The sequence below is a fragment of the Nanorana parkeri genome, unplaced genomic scaffold (assembly GCF_000935625.1).
Source record: "Nanorana parkeri isolate BGI_ZX_2015 unplaced genomic scaffold, ASM93562v1 scaffold1197, whole genome shotgun sequence".
Lineage (NCBI taxonomy): Eukaryota > Metazoa > Chordata > Amphibia > Anura > Dicroglossidae > Nanorana > Nanorana parkeri.
In genome coordinates this window covers 88,052-104,948 of record NW_017307465.1, presented here as the reverse complement: position 1 = coordinate 104,948, position 16,897 = coordinate 88,052, and the positions used below count along the sequence as shown (strand labels likewise).

Sequence of the window (16,897 nt, the reverse complement as noted above, 5' to 3'; positions counted from 1 at the left end):
AGGTGACAGCCCCTGGGCCTGGTAATCAGTTAACGAGTGCTATAAAATGGGAGATAGGGGGAAGGGTGACATGGTCCCCAACACCACGTATTTGTCAGGGCTCTGGCAGTGAGATTCTGTCACAAATCTACATAATATGTGAGAAGCCTCAGATGGAAGCTTGTTCCAGTAGAGTGCCATCATTTAGCTATGTTTCGCGGACTATCATACAGCTCAGTGGCAGCTTCCATCTGTGACTTCTCAGACACATGTCCACCTTCCCTGAAATTAATCCGTTTACATTGTATCCCTCCTCTGTGAGGACCGGGAGCGGCCACTTACTATAAGACCGTCCCAGGGCCTCGTACAGCAGATCTCTTTTCACACTGACAGTCGGCATGCTTCAGCTGTGGCACCGGCAACTCCAGGACCCCAGAACTCGGAGCAAGCGTGCCTCACTCCGAGGTGTGCCCTTGGTGCCTGACTCCATTCTAATGACAACTATCGCGTGAATAGCTTGATACAAAACATTCTGCACAGATTAATTAGTATATGACTTATTTTTCTACTTTTATGCCTGTGGAAAAAACGTATTACTTCCAAGTTTTCTGGAGACGTGACGCAGGCAATAACTAGGGCACCCCAAACTCCTTACTATGTATTGCATCACGTTGAATACTGTAGAAGCCAGGTCTGTACCAACGTCCAATAAGATTAGAGTTGTAAGCTCTTAACCAATCGCTGTCTTGGAACCTCCTTCCGAGACTTGGAACGCAAGACAAGCCAAGGGTCCTTGCAGGGACACGTGATGAGTGTAGACGGAGGCGAGGATGTGTCTGGTCTATATTAGTTGTGGGTGTGCTGTCCTCGCCTGGGAGGTGTGACTCTGTTCGGTGCTGCAGTTCTAATGCACATTGCAATAGAAGAACAGCATTTGGCTGATAGATTTTAGAATGGTGGTATAGCTGAGAACTACAGATGAGTGAAATTGAGAGTTTTCATTTCCATGAGTGTTCGGCAAAAGTCAGCAGATTCCAATGACATTTTATACACTTTGGAATCAGTGAAGGCGAAATTAACCCCTTCATGACTGAGGCCCTTTTTGCCCTTAATTTTTTGCACCCATGTTATATTCCACATCTTAGGCCTGAAAATTACTTACACAAAATGGTGGCAGTTGAAAATGTTTATGTTGCACGATATTAGCGCAACTCCTTTAGTGAAAATTGCACTTACATGCCCCAAAACACAAAAAAATACGCATTTTTTTTAATAAACTATAAAATATGAGGTTACAACGAGTAAATAGATACCCAACATGCCCAGGTTAAAAATTGCGTTGGTCCGTGAAACGGCGACAAAATTCAGTACCCCAAAAAGTCCTTAGATGACACTTTAAAAGCCCCCACAGGTCATCAGTTTAGAGATACCCAAAAATACTGGTCCTAGAATTATTGCTCTCTGGCGTGCGCGGCGATACCCAACATGTGTAGCGCGTTCATCGTTTTCATACGTAGGCGCACCGGACGCGTGTTTAGGTGAAGACACGCATACTTGCGGGGGACTTTAAAAAACGTTTTTTTAGTTTACATTTATTTTATTTAATGTTACTGTTAAAAACTGTTAATTTTTGTTTTTACTTTAATTGCTATCACATAGGGAGCTTGTAAGCCCCCCATGTGATAGCAGATGGTGGAGACAGGTACTCTTTAAGGTGATGCTGGAGGTCCAAAAGACCCCCAGTGTCACCTTTACACTCTCAATAGGCTATTGAAGTGCAGATCGCACTTCAATAGCTTATAGCTAGGCTTCAGAAGCCAAGCACTGACAGCTGTGGGACCGGAAGTAATGCATCGCTCTCTGTCCCAAGAACGGGGAGGGGATGGACGAACGGAGGTTCGTCCATTTCATCCACGGCTTCCCTTAGTCACCAAAGAAGCCAGTCCCGGGCCCATAGTAGGGACAACGGAGCCCGGGAAACGCGGCAGTGGGGTTGAGCCGCCAGAATCGCTTCTACTGTAAAGTTGACAGTTGGCTTTACAAGTTTAAACAGCACCACCAGGAGTCTGTGTAAACAGCCTCGCTGGTCGTGAAGGGGTTTAAAGGTGTAGTCCACCTTTTGCAAAAATTCAATGTATGCACCCATGTGATTCATTTTTAATCCATGTTTCGTGTTACATTTTTAGGGTATGAGGTTGGAGTATCCAACTCCCCCACCGCCAGCTTCATACTACCCCCTCACTTACATGGGATTCTCCCAACAACAACCTGCTTTTTTTAAATTTAGTCTGACCATCGGGCAGAAATCTGTGGATGGGATGAATCCAAGTTGCATCTACCACTGTGGCAGAAGGACTTAACAGATCTCAACTGAGCACGAGTGTGATGACATCACCACTTCCTCCACCCCCATAACAGAAGGTCAATACTAGGGCCATCCCTATGATGAGGCAGGCTGAAGCTGTTGCCTCAGGCAGCATGTGCTTGGGTCACGTGCTGGGGTGGCAGGCCTTCCCTGCCAGAGCATCCCAGGTTGTTAAGAGCTGGGTGGAGAGATGTTTAAGGGCCATACACATCTCCCTTCCCAGCTCTAAGCAACCTGGGACCCTCTCCTGGCAAGCTCCTTACAACCAGTGATTTCAGTGAGCTGGGGGGTGCCCACCAGGACCCCATCAACCTGCCCCCCCAAACGTGACCACCAGCGCCACCCCGCCTAACGGACATGACCACCAGCCATTCACTTCCTGGTCAATAACCACAAGAGGAAATTCCTCGAAAGTGAGGTTAATCCCCGATGGGCAGCTGGGTTCCCAGAACTAGTGTCTCCATTGGAAGATATCCCATCTATTCCTGTTCTGGTGACAACCCAAACCCAAAAGTTAGGCGGTATTTTACTTTCAGGGATAATGGTCACCAGCATACCTCCCAACATTCTGGGATGAGAAAGAGGGACACATATCAGAACAATGTATTTAGGCAATGGGGTTTGCCATCACTTTTCAAGATAGAGAAGATACACATTTTAGTGCAGAACAACACTTTTGGTAGATTACTTGAGTCTTCATTTTATCTGTACATCAGATCACAAAGAGGGACAAGTGAGAAGGAAAGATGGACAGAGGGATTTGGCTCCAAATAAGGGACAGTTGGGACCCTGAGTGGCCCCGAAACGTTGCTTTATGACGAGATGTGTGTACATCAATAAAATGATGTTACTTTGGTGTGCCGGTGATATACTTTACTAGTTGGGAGGCACGGTCACCAGGACAAATAAAGATGTTGAAATCTGCCTAATGGGCACACAGACAGCAATAAAAACCTGACAGGTGTTCTAATCCTTCTCTACTCTATCCAAAACTCCAAAACGTTTGGGCTTCAGTTTCACTTTAACTATTGCAAATGTCTTTAGTTGCACTGATGTTCTGAAATATGGTGGACATAGAAAATTAGTTGCAAAATTAGAAAGATTTTTGTATGCTCTCTGTACAAAGTCTGAAAAGGTCATATTAGTTTTTAAAGCTATAAACTGTCAAATATCTTTCCAGAACATATTTAAAGGGCTTTTTGTGTTGTGTTTTTTTTAGTTTCCTGTAGGCTAAAGCAATGGTTAGGAATGGCTGGCTGCAGAGTACCCTGTCTGAGATGATGGAGGTCCTGGCCGTGGAAAGGAAACTGAATTGAGCATTAAAGTGACATTAAACCCTCAGATTTTTTAACATAAAACAATACTGTAATGTGTGCCTTACTGTAATCCATTGTAGTTTCCCTTCTCTTTGCTGCTCTTCCTTTTAAATCTGTATCCGTTCTCATGCTGGGCAGAACTTCTGTTTTGCAGCAGACAGCCTTGTCTCTGGAATGGCTACATGGTGTCTGTGTGTACGTTTGCAACCTGAGCCAGCACTACAGGAAGAGGCACTCAGCTGCAAAGGGAAGTTCTCCCCAAGCATGAGAAGACATGAGGATTTTAAAAGGAAGAGCAGCAAAGAGAAGGGACACAATCATGGATTACAGTAAGGCACACATTACAGTATTGGTTTATGTTAAAAAATCTGAGGGTTTAATGTCACTTTAAGTCAGGTAAGGCTGGGGGTACAGGAGTTCTTCCTTAGTGTCCGGGATCTGGAGGGTGCCAGTGTCTTCTAACAAGAGCAGATTTACCTGGTCTGGCCATGGGCTGGGAATGCAGAGGCCCACGGTGCTGTGACCACTGCGGGTGCTGTCCCAGGGGGTTTGGGACCCACCATCAACACAAGTCCCTTCCCCATGCTGCGGATTGGACAGTAAGTGATCAGCAGTACATTGATGATATCTCCTCTCTTGGAAGGGTGTTCAGTATTGGTCTCCCAGCATGGTGCAAAGCAATAGAACAGGGAAGCACCACCCATGAGTCACAACCCTGAACAGGGTTCAGGGAATATTTTGGGGGTCAGCTAACTTTCCCACCGCTGTGTGTAACTAAAGTAGCACATTGTAGTGGGAAATATTTTCTCCCATGGTGCCTTGGTACATATGGACATGTCTGGTACACAATTCAGAGCTGTGTTTGCCTCTAATGTAATGACACATGTGGAACACACATCATTATCCACCTAACCATTTGCTCAGTGTCTGCAACCCCCCTCTGCCGATCCCTGCACTGGCTTCCAATCGCCCAAAAGATCAAATTCAAAATATTAACAACCACTTACAAAGCCATCCACAACTCTGCCCCCGGCTATGTCTCAAACGTTGTCTCTAAGTATCACCTTAACCGTCCTCTACGCTCCTCCCAAGAGCTCTTGCTCTCTAGCTCCCTTGTCAACTCCTCCCATGCTCGCCTCCAGGACTTCACTAGAGTCTCCCCCATTCTGTGGAACTCTTTACCCCAACCTGTCAGTCTATCTCCTACTCTGACTACCTTTAGGCGATCCCTTAACCTCCCTGGCGGTATGATTATTTTTTTCTTTCTTTCCTTTTTTCGTTCTATTTTTTTCCGTTCCTTTTTTAACTTTCAAAAATCCCGCCGGTTCCGCCCCCCTGCGACGCGAACGCACGCAAGGGACGGAACCTGGATGCCGGCATCGGCCTGAGGACACAGAGCGGCTCGAGGGACAAGGTAAGAGACGCGGCGCTGTATTCCCGAGTGTGGCTCGGGTAGAAAAGTAACCCCGAGCCACACTCGGGAATACCGCCAGGAAGGTTAAGACTCATCTCTTCAGGGAAGCCTATCCCACCTCAACCTAACCACTGAAATACCAATTTCTCAAACAATTCATCCCCACACAGCTACCTCCTCATGTATCATTTCCCCCTCCTCTTTTAGATTGTAAGCACTCACGGGCAGGGCCCTCCATACCATCTTGTCTTGAATTATATTGTGATTGTAATGTCTTCCTTATATTGTAAAGCGCTGTGCAAACTGTTGGCGTTATATAAATCCTGTATAATAATAATTATTATTATAACATCACACACATGTGTAGTTCTGCCTCTCACATTCCATGCGTAGTTCTGCCTCTCACATTCTCACAACAGTAATGAAAAATGCAGCGTGTGAAATGCCACTAATATTCTCTGCTTTGAAATGTAAACATCAGTTCTCGTCAGACACATTAATATCATTTTGCTGCATAATTCTGTATGTCTCTCAATATGGGTTAAGAGATAATATGTGTAGCCTTAGGCTGGTCATACATGAGTCCTGTTGACTTTGTTGAAATGCAAGCAGTGCGTGGCCCCATCAGCACCCCTACATTGGATAAACGTTATTTTTTGTTTTTCCAATCAACTTTCTATAAAAGGGCTGGTCCAAAAATTCTCGGCCGAACAGTAACTGCAACCAATCAGCTGCAGTCTTTGTTCATGTATTGTGACAGCTGTGGGTGCAGCAATAGTCACAGTGTGAGATTTGTCCATCAATGCTCTTTAGTGTGGATGGTGAAATCTGTTAGATTTATATTTGTTCAACAACAAATAATCTAATCGTTTAGCCATTAGCTAGCCATAGACTTTTTTTGTCCCTTTTAAACAGACGCCGTCCGTTCCCGATCGGCAGGGGATCTGTGCACAGATCTGATCAGAGCGGTATGGAACGCATTTCATGCATTTGTGATATCTGTGTATGTTCAGTTTTTTCTTCCATCTAGCGGACGCATGTTAGGTCTATGAGGAGTCAGATGGAAGCGGACTCTTCCGTTCTGTTACAATCAGGTCTGCCAAAACCGAACTGTGTTCCATATTTTTCCAGACCTAGATGGAGTCGGGAGTAGTGATGGGCTTGGTCGTGTTCGCAGCTCCCCGTGCCGAGCCTTGCACCCCCCCGTGCCGACCCCGCCAGTAAGCTGACAGCGCCAATCACAGGTACTGAGACATTATCCCGGTCCGCAGCTGCAGAGAGCGTGCAATGTCTCCGTGCCTGTGATTGGCGCTGCGGCGCTGTCAGCTTCCTGGCGGGCTCGGCACGAGAAGTTGCGAACACGCCCGTGCCCATCACTAGTCGGGAGTAACTGAATGTAAGATCCCTTTCACGGGGTATTTCTGATCGGGTCAGCCTGTCAGTTTTTCATAAGGATCTGATCTGAAGCCCATTATGAAGGAGCCCATACACCTTACGATTATCGCACGATTATTTTTTGTTCAACTGCCCCATCATGCACAGACCATTGGGGGTTTCAATTAGCATTCGTTAGCAATATCACCTTGCCAAAATTCGTCGAATGACAGAACGGATTTTCGTTTGCGCAGGAGTGGTGTTCTTATTGCCACTAATCCATCGAATTTCGTACGATTCTATAAAAGCTTTCTAGCCGAACGTTTGTACAGTAATCGCAGTTGTGCACTACCCATCAACTGTGAGATTATCGTACAAAAACGCGATCGCAGACGAAAAGCGTGTGATAATCGTAAGGGGTACGGGCAGCTTTAGTCTATGGGCAGCCGGATCTGAAAAGACATGCGTCTGTTTACATACAGTTACCCCCTGCTCTGGCCAAGTTCAGAAAAAAAACAAACAGATCAGAATTCTGGGTTGCTGGGTTGTTGTGCTGCATTGTGGTAATCTGATGTAAATGGACGCGTGTGTTTACATCCGATTCCTGATAAAATAACATGGGTCTGGTAACTGGACAGATGACATCCATTCCAATCAGCAGGGAGCTGAGCTTGGAGCGGTGACTACATTACAGCACACACAGGGACCAGGGGAACAAAAGTAGCCACCCTCCAGAAGGAAGGACAGTGTCAGCACCAATTCAGAGATGATTATTATTATTATACAGGATTTATATTAGTGCCAACAGTTTGTGCAGCGCTTTAAAATATATAGAAGACATTATAATCACAATGCAATTCAAGACAAGATGGTAAGGAGGGCAGAGATGATTTGAGGATCTACAGCTGAGTGATACACAAATAAGATCCATGTTTGTTAATAGTTAAGGTACTTGGATGTATTTTTAAGATTTAACACCCGAGTTTAGTGTCACTTTAAAGGTGCCCATACGCCTTATGATTATCGCACAAAACTTTTCGTCCGATGATCGAACCGCCGTACGATTGTCGTACGGCGGCCCCAACCTGCCCCCATTATCACAAGGTTCAATCAGCGGTAGTTAAAAAAAAACACCTGGACGAATTGTGGTAATCGACCGTAATTATTTTCGTTTGCGCATGAGCAGTGTTAAGGTGCCCATACACTGTTCGATTCTCGTACGAGAATCGCGGGAAATCCGCAGTGTGAACGAAGACGTGCGACCGCTTCTACTGTACGGGCGCACGTCTTTTGTCTAAGGAGCACGCTAGAAAACCAGCCGAGAATCGTACGATTTTCGGCTGGTTTGAACAGTGCTCGGGAGACAAATGCCGAACGGGCTGGTGTGCGCACACGCACAATGCCCGTTCAGCATTGCGGTCATCGGAAGCCAACCCCCCAGGGGGGCGGGCTTGCGATGATCGAGAGTACGATCTGCCTGTCCCAGATGGGCAGATCGTACGTTTTTTTAATCACTTTACAACCATCGCAAGACTAAGGTCTTTGCGATGGTTGTAAAGTGTATGGCCACCATTAATCGTATGACTTTTGACGGACGGAAACGCCACCAACCAATGCGAAAATCATACGATCGACCAAAGTTTTCAAACAACGTCAAAAGTCGTACGATTGTACAGTACTATCGGTCGGGCACTACACATACACCTTACGATTGTCGTACGAAAAGTCGATCGCATACGATTATCGTACGATAATCGTAAGGTGTATGGGCACCTTAAGTTTCTAGAATGTTTCATATAGCTGGTGTGTGATTTGTAGATGACAGAAGTATATATATCTTGTTCAGAGTTATAGAACTGAAGTCTAGAAGTTGATTGGCAGGAATGGGGTCTATGTGATGTGTCTGCAGATTCCCCCATCATCAGATGGTGAATAATAAGCTGTGGTTAGTTTCCTCCTCTGGCACTGGGGTTTATAGTTCACGTAATGCTAACAAACTAGTTAACTATCAGGATGAAAAGTGTTACTGTATGACCAGATCGGGACAGGCATGCATTGCCCATTGGAACAGTCTATGGGAAATGGATGTGGCCAGCCTGGGCTGGGAGGGGTTAATATGATTAGCTGGGTGTTGGACTGTCAGCACCTCCCCCAGTGTCCGATGTCAATGAGTGTTGTTGTGTATGTAGCCCACTGCATGGAGGCAGTAGATTGGGTGTAGAAGTGATCGCAGGACTCCAGAGATCTCCCACCCGGAGGATCTTCTACCACTGGCTTGGTGAGTGTCCACAATGACTGAGCCCCCTCTCCTGTCTGACCCATGACCTGCTGCTTGTCCTCTACAATCACTTCATGACTAGAGTTCCATCTTACTGGCAAACAGCAACAGGTTCATTAGAGTTCCCTGTTTGTGTTGCATGAGCACCCACCAATGCCCGCACTCTGGCGTGCATTTGGCATGCTTAGGGTGCCATTACTTGTTATTGGCACCCCCAAACGCGTCTAGTAAAATGGGCATTTTGCGGACACACGTCAAACTCGCACAAATGCACAGGAAAAATGCAGGAAGCGTGCAGCCGGAAATGCGGCATGAGCTACTTTGCCTTTGAGCGGGCTGACACACGGGAAACGCAGCAGAAAATGCGCACGTGCGTGAATGCGACGCCAGATGTGAACAGGACTTTTAAAGTGTATCTAGACAAAACTTTTTCTAGCTTTGTATAGAGTAGGGAAGGGTTAACCCCCCTCACATGTTTATTTTTTACTGTCTGTGTACCATTGGGGAGATTTGTCTGTGAAGGTTCTCATTCATCCAGGTCATGGTATATCTGACAAAAATAAGTCAAGGCAACTGGACTCAGCAAGATTGGGGAGATAGATATTGGGGAGATTTGTCTTCATTTCCTGTCCCAGAGACACACCAGGAATTCCCCTCTCAGAGTAGAACTTTAGGCAAAACTTTTCTTAATCCTTGCAGTGAGGCTGCCCCCACACTGCAAGGGTTAACTTCTAGTTGGTCTAGGAGCTAAAATAAAAGTTACACTCGCCCAATCCCTGGAGCAAGCTTGATCTTAGACCCATTCTTCTAGCCTCTCTCTCCTCCACCTCTGCAGCGGTCTAAGGTCCCTGAGTTATCACGTTCTATACATAGTGTATAGGATTTGAGGATGCTGAGGGACATACCATTGCTGCAGTGGAGGGGGAGGCAACAACAAGGAAGAGAGCACCCCCCTGAATGATGGGAGATAGCAAAGAAGCTAATGCTTCCTGTGCTATCTGCTGTTCATTTGAAAAAAATAAATGATTGTACACTGAGCTGCTTCTGAAGAAGTTTGGGAAGAGGCAGGTAAGCTTGATTTTATTGTAGAAGAGACCTAGCAGGTGTCTACGACAATATGGAGCCTGCCTACATTTTTTTTTTTTTTTGCTCCATGACAGAACGAGGCTACACCCAAATTTGCACATTCGCACATGCAGGCTGCACGGCTGTGCGTGTCCATGTGAATGAGGCCTTAAAGTAATAATGAACTATCAACATTTTTTTTAGTAATGAATCCCAATCCAACAAATATACATTGCACAACAAAGTATTTCTTTACATTTTTGCCCAGACACTTTCAGTCATCATGTTCCTGAACAGCCGACTCCATCTCTCTCAGCTCAACTTCCCTGAACTTCCTGTCCAGTACAAGATCACAAGGGACAGAGCAGTCTATAGCAGCTGTCCATCTATTACAATAGAGAGAGGAGTAGGAAGGAGGAGAGGAGCGGATTGCCTTGCTGTGTTTGTGGAGACACACAGCTTACCAGCACACACAGGGGTGGCTCCATAGGACCCTGCAAGTTAAAGGAGCCACCCCAAAGCAGGATATCAGGACCAGTGCTCAGAGGACCAGCTGATTCTGCAGGAAACTAAAGCTTTTGACATCAAGGAGCAGCATCCATTTTAAGTGATTTCATCAGCTTTTGAAATAGCCTAAGGCTAGGTTCACACCTGCACTACACCGCACGACATCCGTGACACGTGTCCCGGAATTGCGCGGTCCCGCACAATGCAGGCAGTGATTATCGCTCGGCCCCATTGATTTCAGTGGGGTTACATCCGTGCGGCAATTGCAGAAAAAAAGGTACATGTGCCTTTTTTCTTGCGATAGACAACGTGCGGCTGTTTTTGAGATACACGACACGCGATCATATTCACGGGTGGAATCACGGCGGGAAACCGTGCGATACGACTGGGGTGCCATTAGAAAATAATGGCACCCACAGCGCGATCGGTTCACACCTTGGTGACTCCTGACCGCGTGGCAATCCGCGCGGAATCGTGCATGATTGCTGCGTGGTGGGATGTGAACCTAGCCTAAAACATTTTGGGGGGAATTGATCAAAACTGGAGCAGATAAAATCTGGAGCAGTTGCCCAGGGGAACCAATCAACTTCTCTTTTCAGTTCTCTCTTCAGTTTGTTCAGTTAAGATTTTCAAATGAAAGAGAAAAGCTGATTGGTTGCCATGCACAGCTGCTCCAGTTTTGGTAAATCCCCCCTCTTTGACTTTAATATCACTTTATTGATTGTAGAGCAGACAAATGTTTACAGATGTATCCAAGTACTTTATTATGTTCTTCTGTCCTTTTATCATTTATACATTTCCTGTATTTTAAATCTGTCTTTGCTGTCATTGTCACATTACAAAATAGAACCAGCTGCTTCATACACTTTAGCCAGAGATGCTGATCTAATGGCATTTAACTGGCATTGCAACATTCTGTTTCACATAGAGGGGAAAAGTCTTGTGTTGGTTAAATGTTTCTACATATGTGTTGTAACAGGCTGCAACTGGACTTGAATATTACAGATGTGGGCATAGGTGACATGAAATGATACTTTTACTGTAGAACTACAAGTACCAGCATGCTTAAGATACCCTGTCACCACATCTGATTTCAACTGAGTACATCAAGGTGAAGAGGAGGAAACGTTCTCACTAAGCATGGCTTTAATTTGTTATACTGAGAGGGGAATTTACCAAAACTGGAGCAGATAGAATCTGGAGCAGCATGCCAACCAATCAGCTTCTATCCTTCATTTTTGAGCTGATCAATTGTTTCAGTTTTGATACATTACTCCCCTGTATTTTGTTTGCTAGAGTTGCCATTCCTCTTATCTTAAAATTGACACTTCTGGAAGTGTCGGATTGTTGTGCCTCCCTACAACAATATGGAGGGAGACTGCGCCTAAGTGACTCCAGGTACCTACAGATATGAGGGAATGTTTTGTGTCTGTATCCTTTACCCAGTACCTCATGCCTGAGCCATTTGGCAGCTGGCTAGTACATGCACAACCAGTCGTCATCCAAAGTCTCTAGGCACCTTATGGACAAGTACTTCTTGGTATTCGCTCCAGTTTTTACCTTCCCTGTGGAGACTGGTAGGCTTTTGAATCATGTGATGTGCACCCAGGGCGGAAGGCTGCTAACTTTGCAGTAAATCTGTCATTTTAAATATAGGAGCTCGCACGTGGCTAATGACCTTCCGCCCAGCGGAGCAGCTCGCATGTGGCTCATGACCTTCCGCCCAGCGGAGCTCGTACGTGGCTAATGACCTTCCGCCCAGCGGAGCAGCTCGCACGGGGCTCATGGCCTTCCGCCCAGCGGAGCAGCTCGCACGGGGCTCATGGCCTTCCGCCCAGCGGAGCAGCTCGCACGGGGCTCATGGCCTTCCGCCCAGCGGAGCAGCCCGCACGGGGTTAATGGCCTTCCGCCCCTTGGAGTGGGCTACCATGGGGCTAATGATCTTCTACCCCTTAGAGTGGGCTACCGCAGGGTTAATGGCCTTCCACCAAACGTCACGTGACTGTGATTGGGCATAGGGATTGGCCACTGAGGTTCCAAGCTCTGCATCGTGGGACGGTCATGTGCTCCTACACTCCCAAAAGTATCAGGTGTTTGAAATGTTTCCTAGGCGAATAGAGTTGCAGGGGAGTTCAGCGAAGGGAGCTATCATAGGGGGTAGAGATGTCTGATTAAGAGAACCTGTCTTTTTATCCATCCAGGGCATATTAGAAGGTTTGCTTTAAACAGGCTTAGGAGAGATGACATCTTTCTATGCATTGCTTTAGGATATCTAGTTGCATGGATATCATACTGAATCAGTGATTTCAGTACCTTGGGTCACTGACTAGCTACAGGTTAGCAGATCAGGAGTTCTGGCTTTCCCGGTTTCCTTACTTTCTAGGGTAGTGACTCGGAGTATACTACAGCCAATAGATCAGCTTAAAAGCCAGGCAACTAGCATTTTCACACAAAAGGGACATCAATGGCTGCCTCCATACTTCCTTCACAAGTGCTAGATGTTTTTTCCTGATGGACTTAAAGTACACAGGGGTTATGATGAGCAGTGGTGTCCCTAGCTTTTTTGCTGCCTGAGGTGGAGTGGTGATGTCACTGATTGCCAGGAGCTGGGTAGGACGCTGGGCAGTGTCCCAGGTTGCTAAGAGCTGGGCAGGGGGATGTATATGGCCCTAACACATCTCCCCACTCTGGCTGTTAGCAACCTGTGACGCTCTGGCAGGAAAGGGGGCAGCAGGCACATCTTGGACAGGCAGATCGTACTTGCGATCATCGCAAGCCCGCCCCCCTGAGTGGCATGCTTTCTCGATGACTGCAATGCTGAACGGGCAGTGTGCGCATTGGCTGTAAGAGAAACGTTGTTCTAGCTATGGTACTGATTAGTCCCTACAAGCTGCATTATTGTGAACTATGACTGAATGTGATAACGCATGCTTCCTTTAGATTTAGTAATGCATTTTGTTTTTACAGGGTCTGATGAATCTGGAAGTCTCTTGACAAAGAATATAGGACCAATATGAAGGTGGAGTTTGCACCCATCAATATTCCCCTGACCCGGAGGCTGCAGACGGCTGCTGCGTTTCAGTGGGTCTTTTCCTTTTTGTTACTAGGTAAGGCCATTCATAGATCCTATGTGATCATACTTTCACAAGCGATACTTTGAAGATATGATTTAGTATATGGAACTTGTGCTGCAACGAATGATTATTTTTATAAGCGATTAGTTGGCCGATTTTTTTTTTTTTTTTCGATTTAATCGGATATAAAAAAAATACCATCCTTAATTTAATATACACAAATGGAGTGTTATAAACATATACTTCCGAATAAAACTGCATGCACAATCTTTTTGCAATCGCACTGCAACAAATACTGCTATTGGGTAGCAGACCTGTACCTTTTCCCCATAGCAAGGCTTGAGCTGCGTTTTTAGATACAGACCCAAATGAACTGAGAAAAGAAGTCAAGAATAAGCTCAAGCACAAATATAAAAATAGCTAATGTAAAGAAGGCTTCAGACCATTTAGAAACACTTGCGACTTGGTGACTAGTCAACGTGTGACTATAACAACACAAGGTCGCTTCACCTTCACCTTTATCCCACATTCATAAGTGTAGCTGAAGTTAAAAATAGGTGGAGCACGATGTTCTCTAGAACCCTGACTGAGTCCGGAAACTTTCTCAGAACATCAATTTAAATGACATGTCATTATTTATGTGTGCCTGGGGATAAATCCAGCTTTGCGGTGATATCAAGCAATTATATGTTTATGGAAAATGCTAATATGTTTATCTTGTGCTTTTGCATGGCTTTGCCAGACATGCACAGACAAATGTGTTTTACAGAATCTATGCTCTGCTCATATCTGTAAGAAAATGCTGATAAGGGCCCGCTTTTTGATACCAAAGAATTCTACTGTACTTATTTCAAATGAACAGCAAATTCAAGGAGGTCCGGTGAGCAAAATTTTCATCGATCCGAGGTCCAACTCGCAGTCCGGACAGAACAGCCACTCAGTCCATTCCTGGAACGCGGTCCTCCATTTAGGTTGCATTCACACCAGCCGTTGCACTGCAACTCACAGCTGCTGGCGTGTTTGCCCAGACACAGTGCTGATGCATCAATCCCGGCGTACCTCCTTGCGTTGCTTGTCCCCATTGGAGTGCCCCCTTGCGTTGCTTGTTCCCGTGGGAGTGCCCCCTTGCGTTGCTTGTTCCCGTGGGAGTGCCCCCTTGCGTTGCTTGTTCCCGTGGGAGTGCCCCCTTGCGTTGCTTGTTCCCGTGGGAGTGCCCCCTTGCGTTGCTTGTCCCCATGGGAGTGGCCCCTTGCACTGGCTGTCTTATCACATGGGTCCCGGCAGCTTGTCATTGCAGTCATGTACAATCTTCGTTTTCCACTCTTCATGCATGAATGAACATAGAAATATTTTCAGTTGTCAAAATGTGAAATGTTTTGTCTGGGCATTGCTGCATCTACAAGATAAAAGTGGTTGGTCAGGCCATCTATACTTTTATTCCACTCTGTTTATCCACTGTCTATGGAAGTGTGCTAAATGGACTTGTATCTTATGTTATGTCTATCTTCTCTCTGCAGCACAATGCTGTGTGGGAATATTCCTCTTGTTGGTCCTCTGCAGATTCTGGCTGGTCACAGCTCTATATGTCCTCTGGCTCTATTTGGACTGGGAAACCCCACAAACTGGAGGCCGCAGATCTGAGTGGGTGCGGAGCTGGACAATGTGGAAGTACTTCAAGGATTATTTTCCCATTAAAGTAAGTTAAAGAACTAATTTTAGCACATTATATGACAATAATCTTCCTCCCTAGTATCATAGGCATGAACATATGTCCTGAATCGTAAAAAATTATCTTGGTTTTACTTTGGTGTTTTAATAATTTCTTTGTCAAATGAACAAGCGCTTTTGGGACCACACAGGGTCCCTTCATCAGGCTTTAGCATTGACGTCAATGCTGGTGACATTTCTACAATTTGCTGATATTTGCGGCGCCATCCACAGTCACTGCGAGCACCCCCCACTACAAGGGACTTTTGGTAAGGAGTGCAACAAGGATTGTATTTATTGCCATCACCAAGATGGTCACCAGCCGTGACGTACATCACCGCACATGCTTGATGAGGTCACACCACAGACGCCATAACGCATGTGCGTTTGCCGCACCGGGCGACGCACAGACTCTGGTGCCACTGCTGTGTAAGCATTTATGCTAATGTTTACATGCGTACAGTGCAAATGCATCCTAGCAACAAGGAATGCTGTGCGGTAGGATCTGTCTAGCGTCCTGTGTGCACCGGGCTGTATTTGGAAATCATGTTGTCCTTCGCGCATAGCTCAGGTGTGTCTGTGTCAATTGAATGGTAGAGATTCTTGTGACTGCTCTCAGCATCTTTGGCACCTTCCCTCTTTTAGTTCTGCTGCTGAGTGTACTTGACCGTTTACAGAAATGGTTTACAACATGATAATAAAAGAAAAAATTTAATGCCAATAGTACCAGGGGCGGACCTACACCTGGTGCAGCCGATGCGGCTGCACCAGGGCCCCAACCTGGAGGGGTCCAGTATCTGAAACTCCTGGTGCAGAGATGGTGGGTTGATTCAGATGCAGTGGTGTCCCTAGCCTTTTTGCTGCCTGAGGTGGAGTGGTGATGTCACTGGTTGCCAGGAGCTGGGTAGGACGCTGAGCAGAGTGTCCCAGGTTGCTAAGAGCTGGGCAGGTGGGTGTATATGGCCCTTACACATCTCCCCACCCTGGCTGTTAGCGATTCAGATCGGTATCTGGCAGCCGGCAGGTCCCCCATCTCTGCATCGGGAGTGTTGGATGATCCGATCATCCAACATTCCCGGCGCAGAGATGGGTGGGCCCGCCGGCAGCCAGATACCAACCTAATAATGTGACACTCCTGGCGCAGAGATGAGGGGGCCTGCTGGCCGCCGCATACTGTGGAGGGAACCGGGGGAAAAAAGTCTGCAGGCACATTATGGGGCAGCGCTAGGGCCTCGGCCGTGAGGACCCAGTGAGCCGCCACCTGAGCACACGGGCGCGCTGTCTCCCACACACACTGCAGTGTTTTTCTGCAACCTCCAGCAGAAAACAGTTGAAGACCAGCCAGAAGAGGGGAAGGTAATTAATTCACTAAAATGTCATTTTTGTGTAGCCCTTTATAACTGATGGACATGCTGTATAAAATACTGCTGGTATTAGCAATGCATAATGGCATCCTCTATACAGGACTACACATCTCAGTATTTAATACATCAATGCTATTGTTGTATAAAGTATTGCTGGAATCTGTAGTCCTCTATAGCCTGTGCCATTCTGCATTGCTGTAATAAGGATGCACCAATACCCATGGCCGAAGCTAAGGGGGGGGGGGCATGTGTCACAGGGCGCTTCCTGGGACCTCACAATAGCCTTATAGGGAACCACAGCGGTGCCTGTATACAACGCCAACCTGCACTTGAGACTTGGTAAGACCCTTCTGCTGCCCTTGCTGCAATCTTTTATCTGCCCCCTTGAGATCCTCCATCTGCCCCGCCAAGATCCTCATCTACCCCTGCTGATTATTTCTTTGTGGTTGCTTCA

The 16,897-nt window shown here is 46.4% G+C and overlaps 2 protein-coding genes across 2 annotated transcripts in view; one reads left to right on the top strand and one right to left on the bottom strand.

Moving 5' to 3' along the window:
- FARSB (phenylalanyl-tRNA synthetase beta subunit) overlaps positions 1–434 on the bottom strand; it is a 50,370-nt gene extending 49,936 nt beyond the window's left edge. The window contains exon 1 of the mRNA XM_018568488.1: positions 322–434. Within this exon, the coding sequence (XP_018423990.1) occupies positions 322–379 (58 nt within the window). The 5' untranslated portion in view covers positions 380–434. The remainder of the gene's footprint in view (positions 1–321) is intronic.
- Positions 435–13,267: 12,833 nt separating this feature from the next.
- MOGAT1 (monoacylglycerol O-acyltransferase 1) overlaps positions 13,268–16,897 on the top strand; it is a 16,936-nt gene continuing 13,306 nt past the window's right edge. Inside the window, exons 1-2 of the mRNA XM_018568489.1 lie at positions 13,268–13,405; positions 14,890–15,068. Coding sequence (XP_018423991.1) covers positions 13,312–13,405; positions 14,890–15,068 — 273 coding nt within the window. The 5' untranslated portion in view covers positions 13,268–13,311. The remainder of the gene's footprint in view (positions 13,406–14,889; positions 15,069–16,897) is intronic.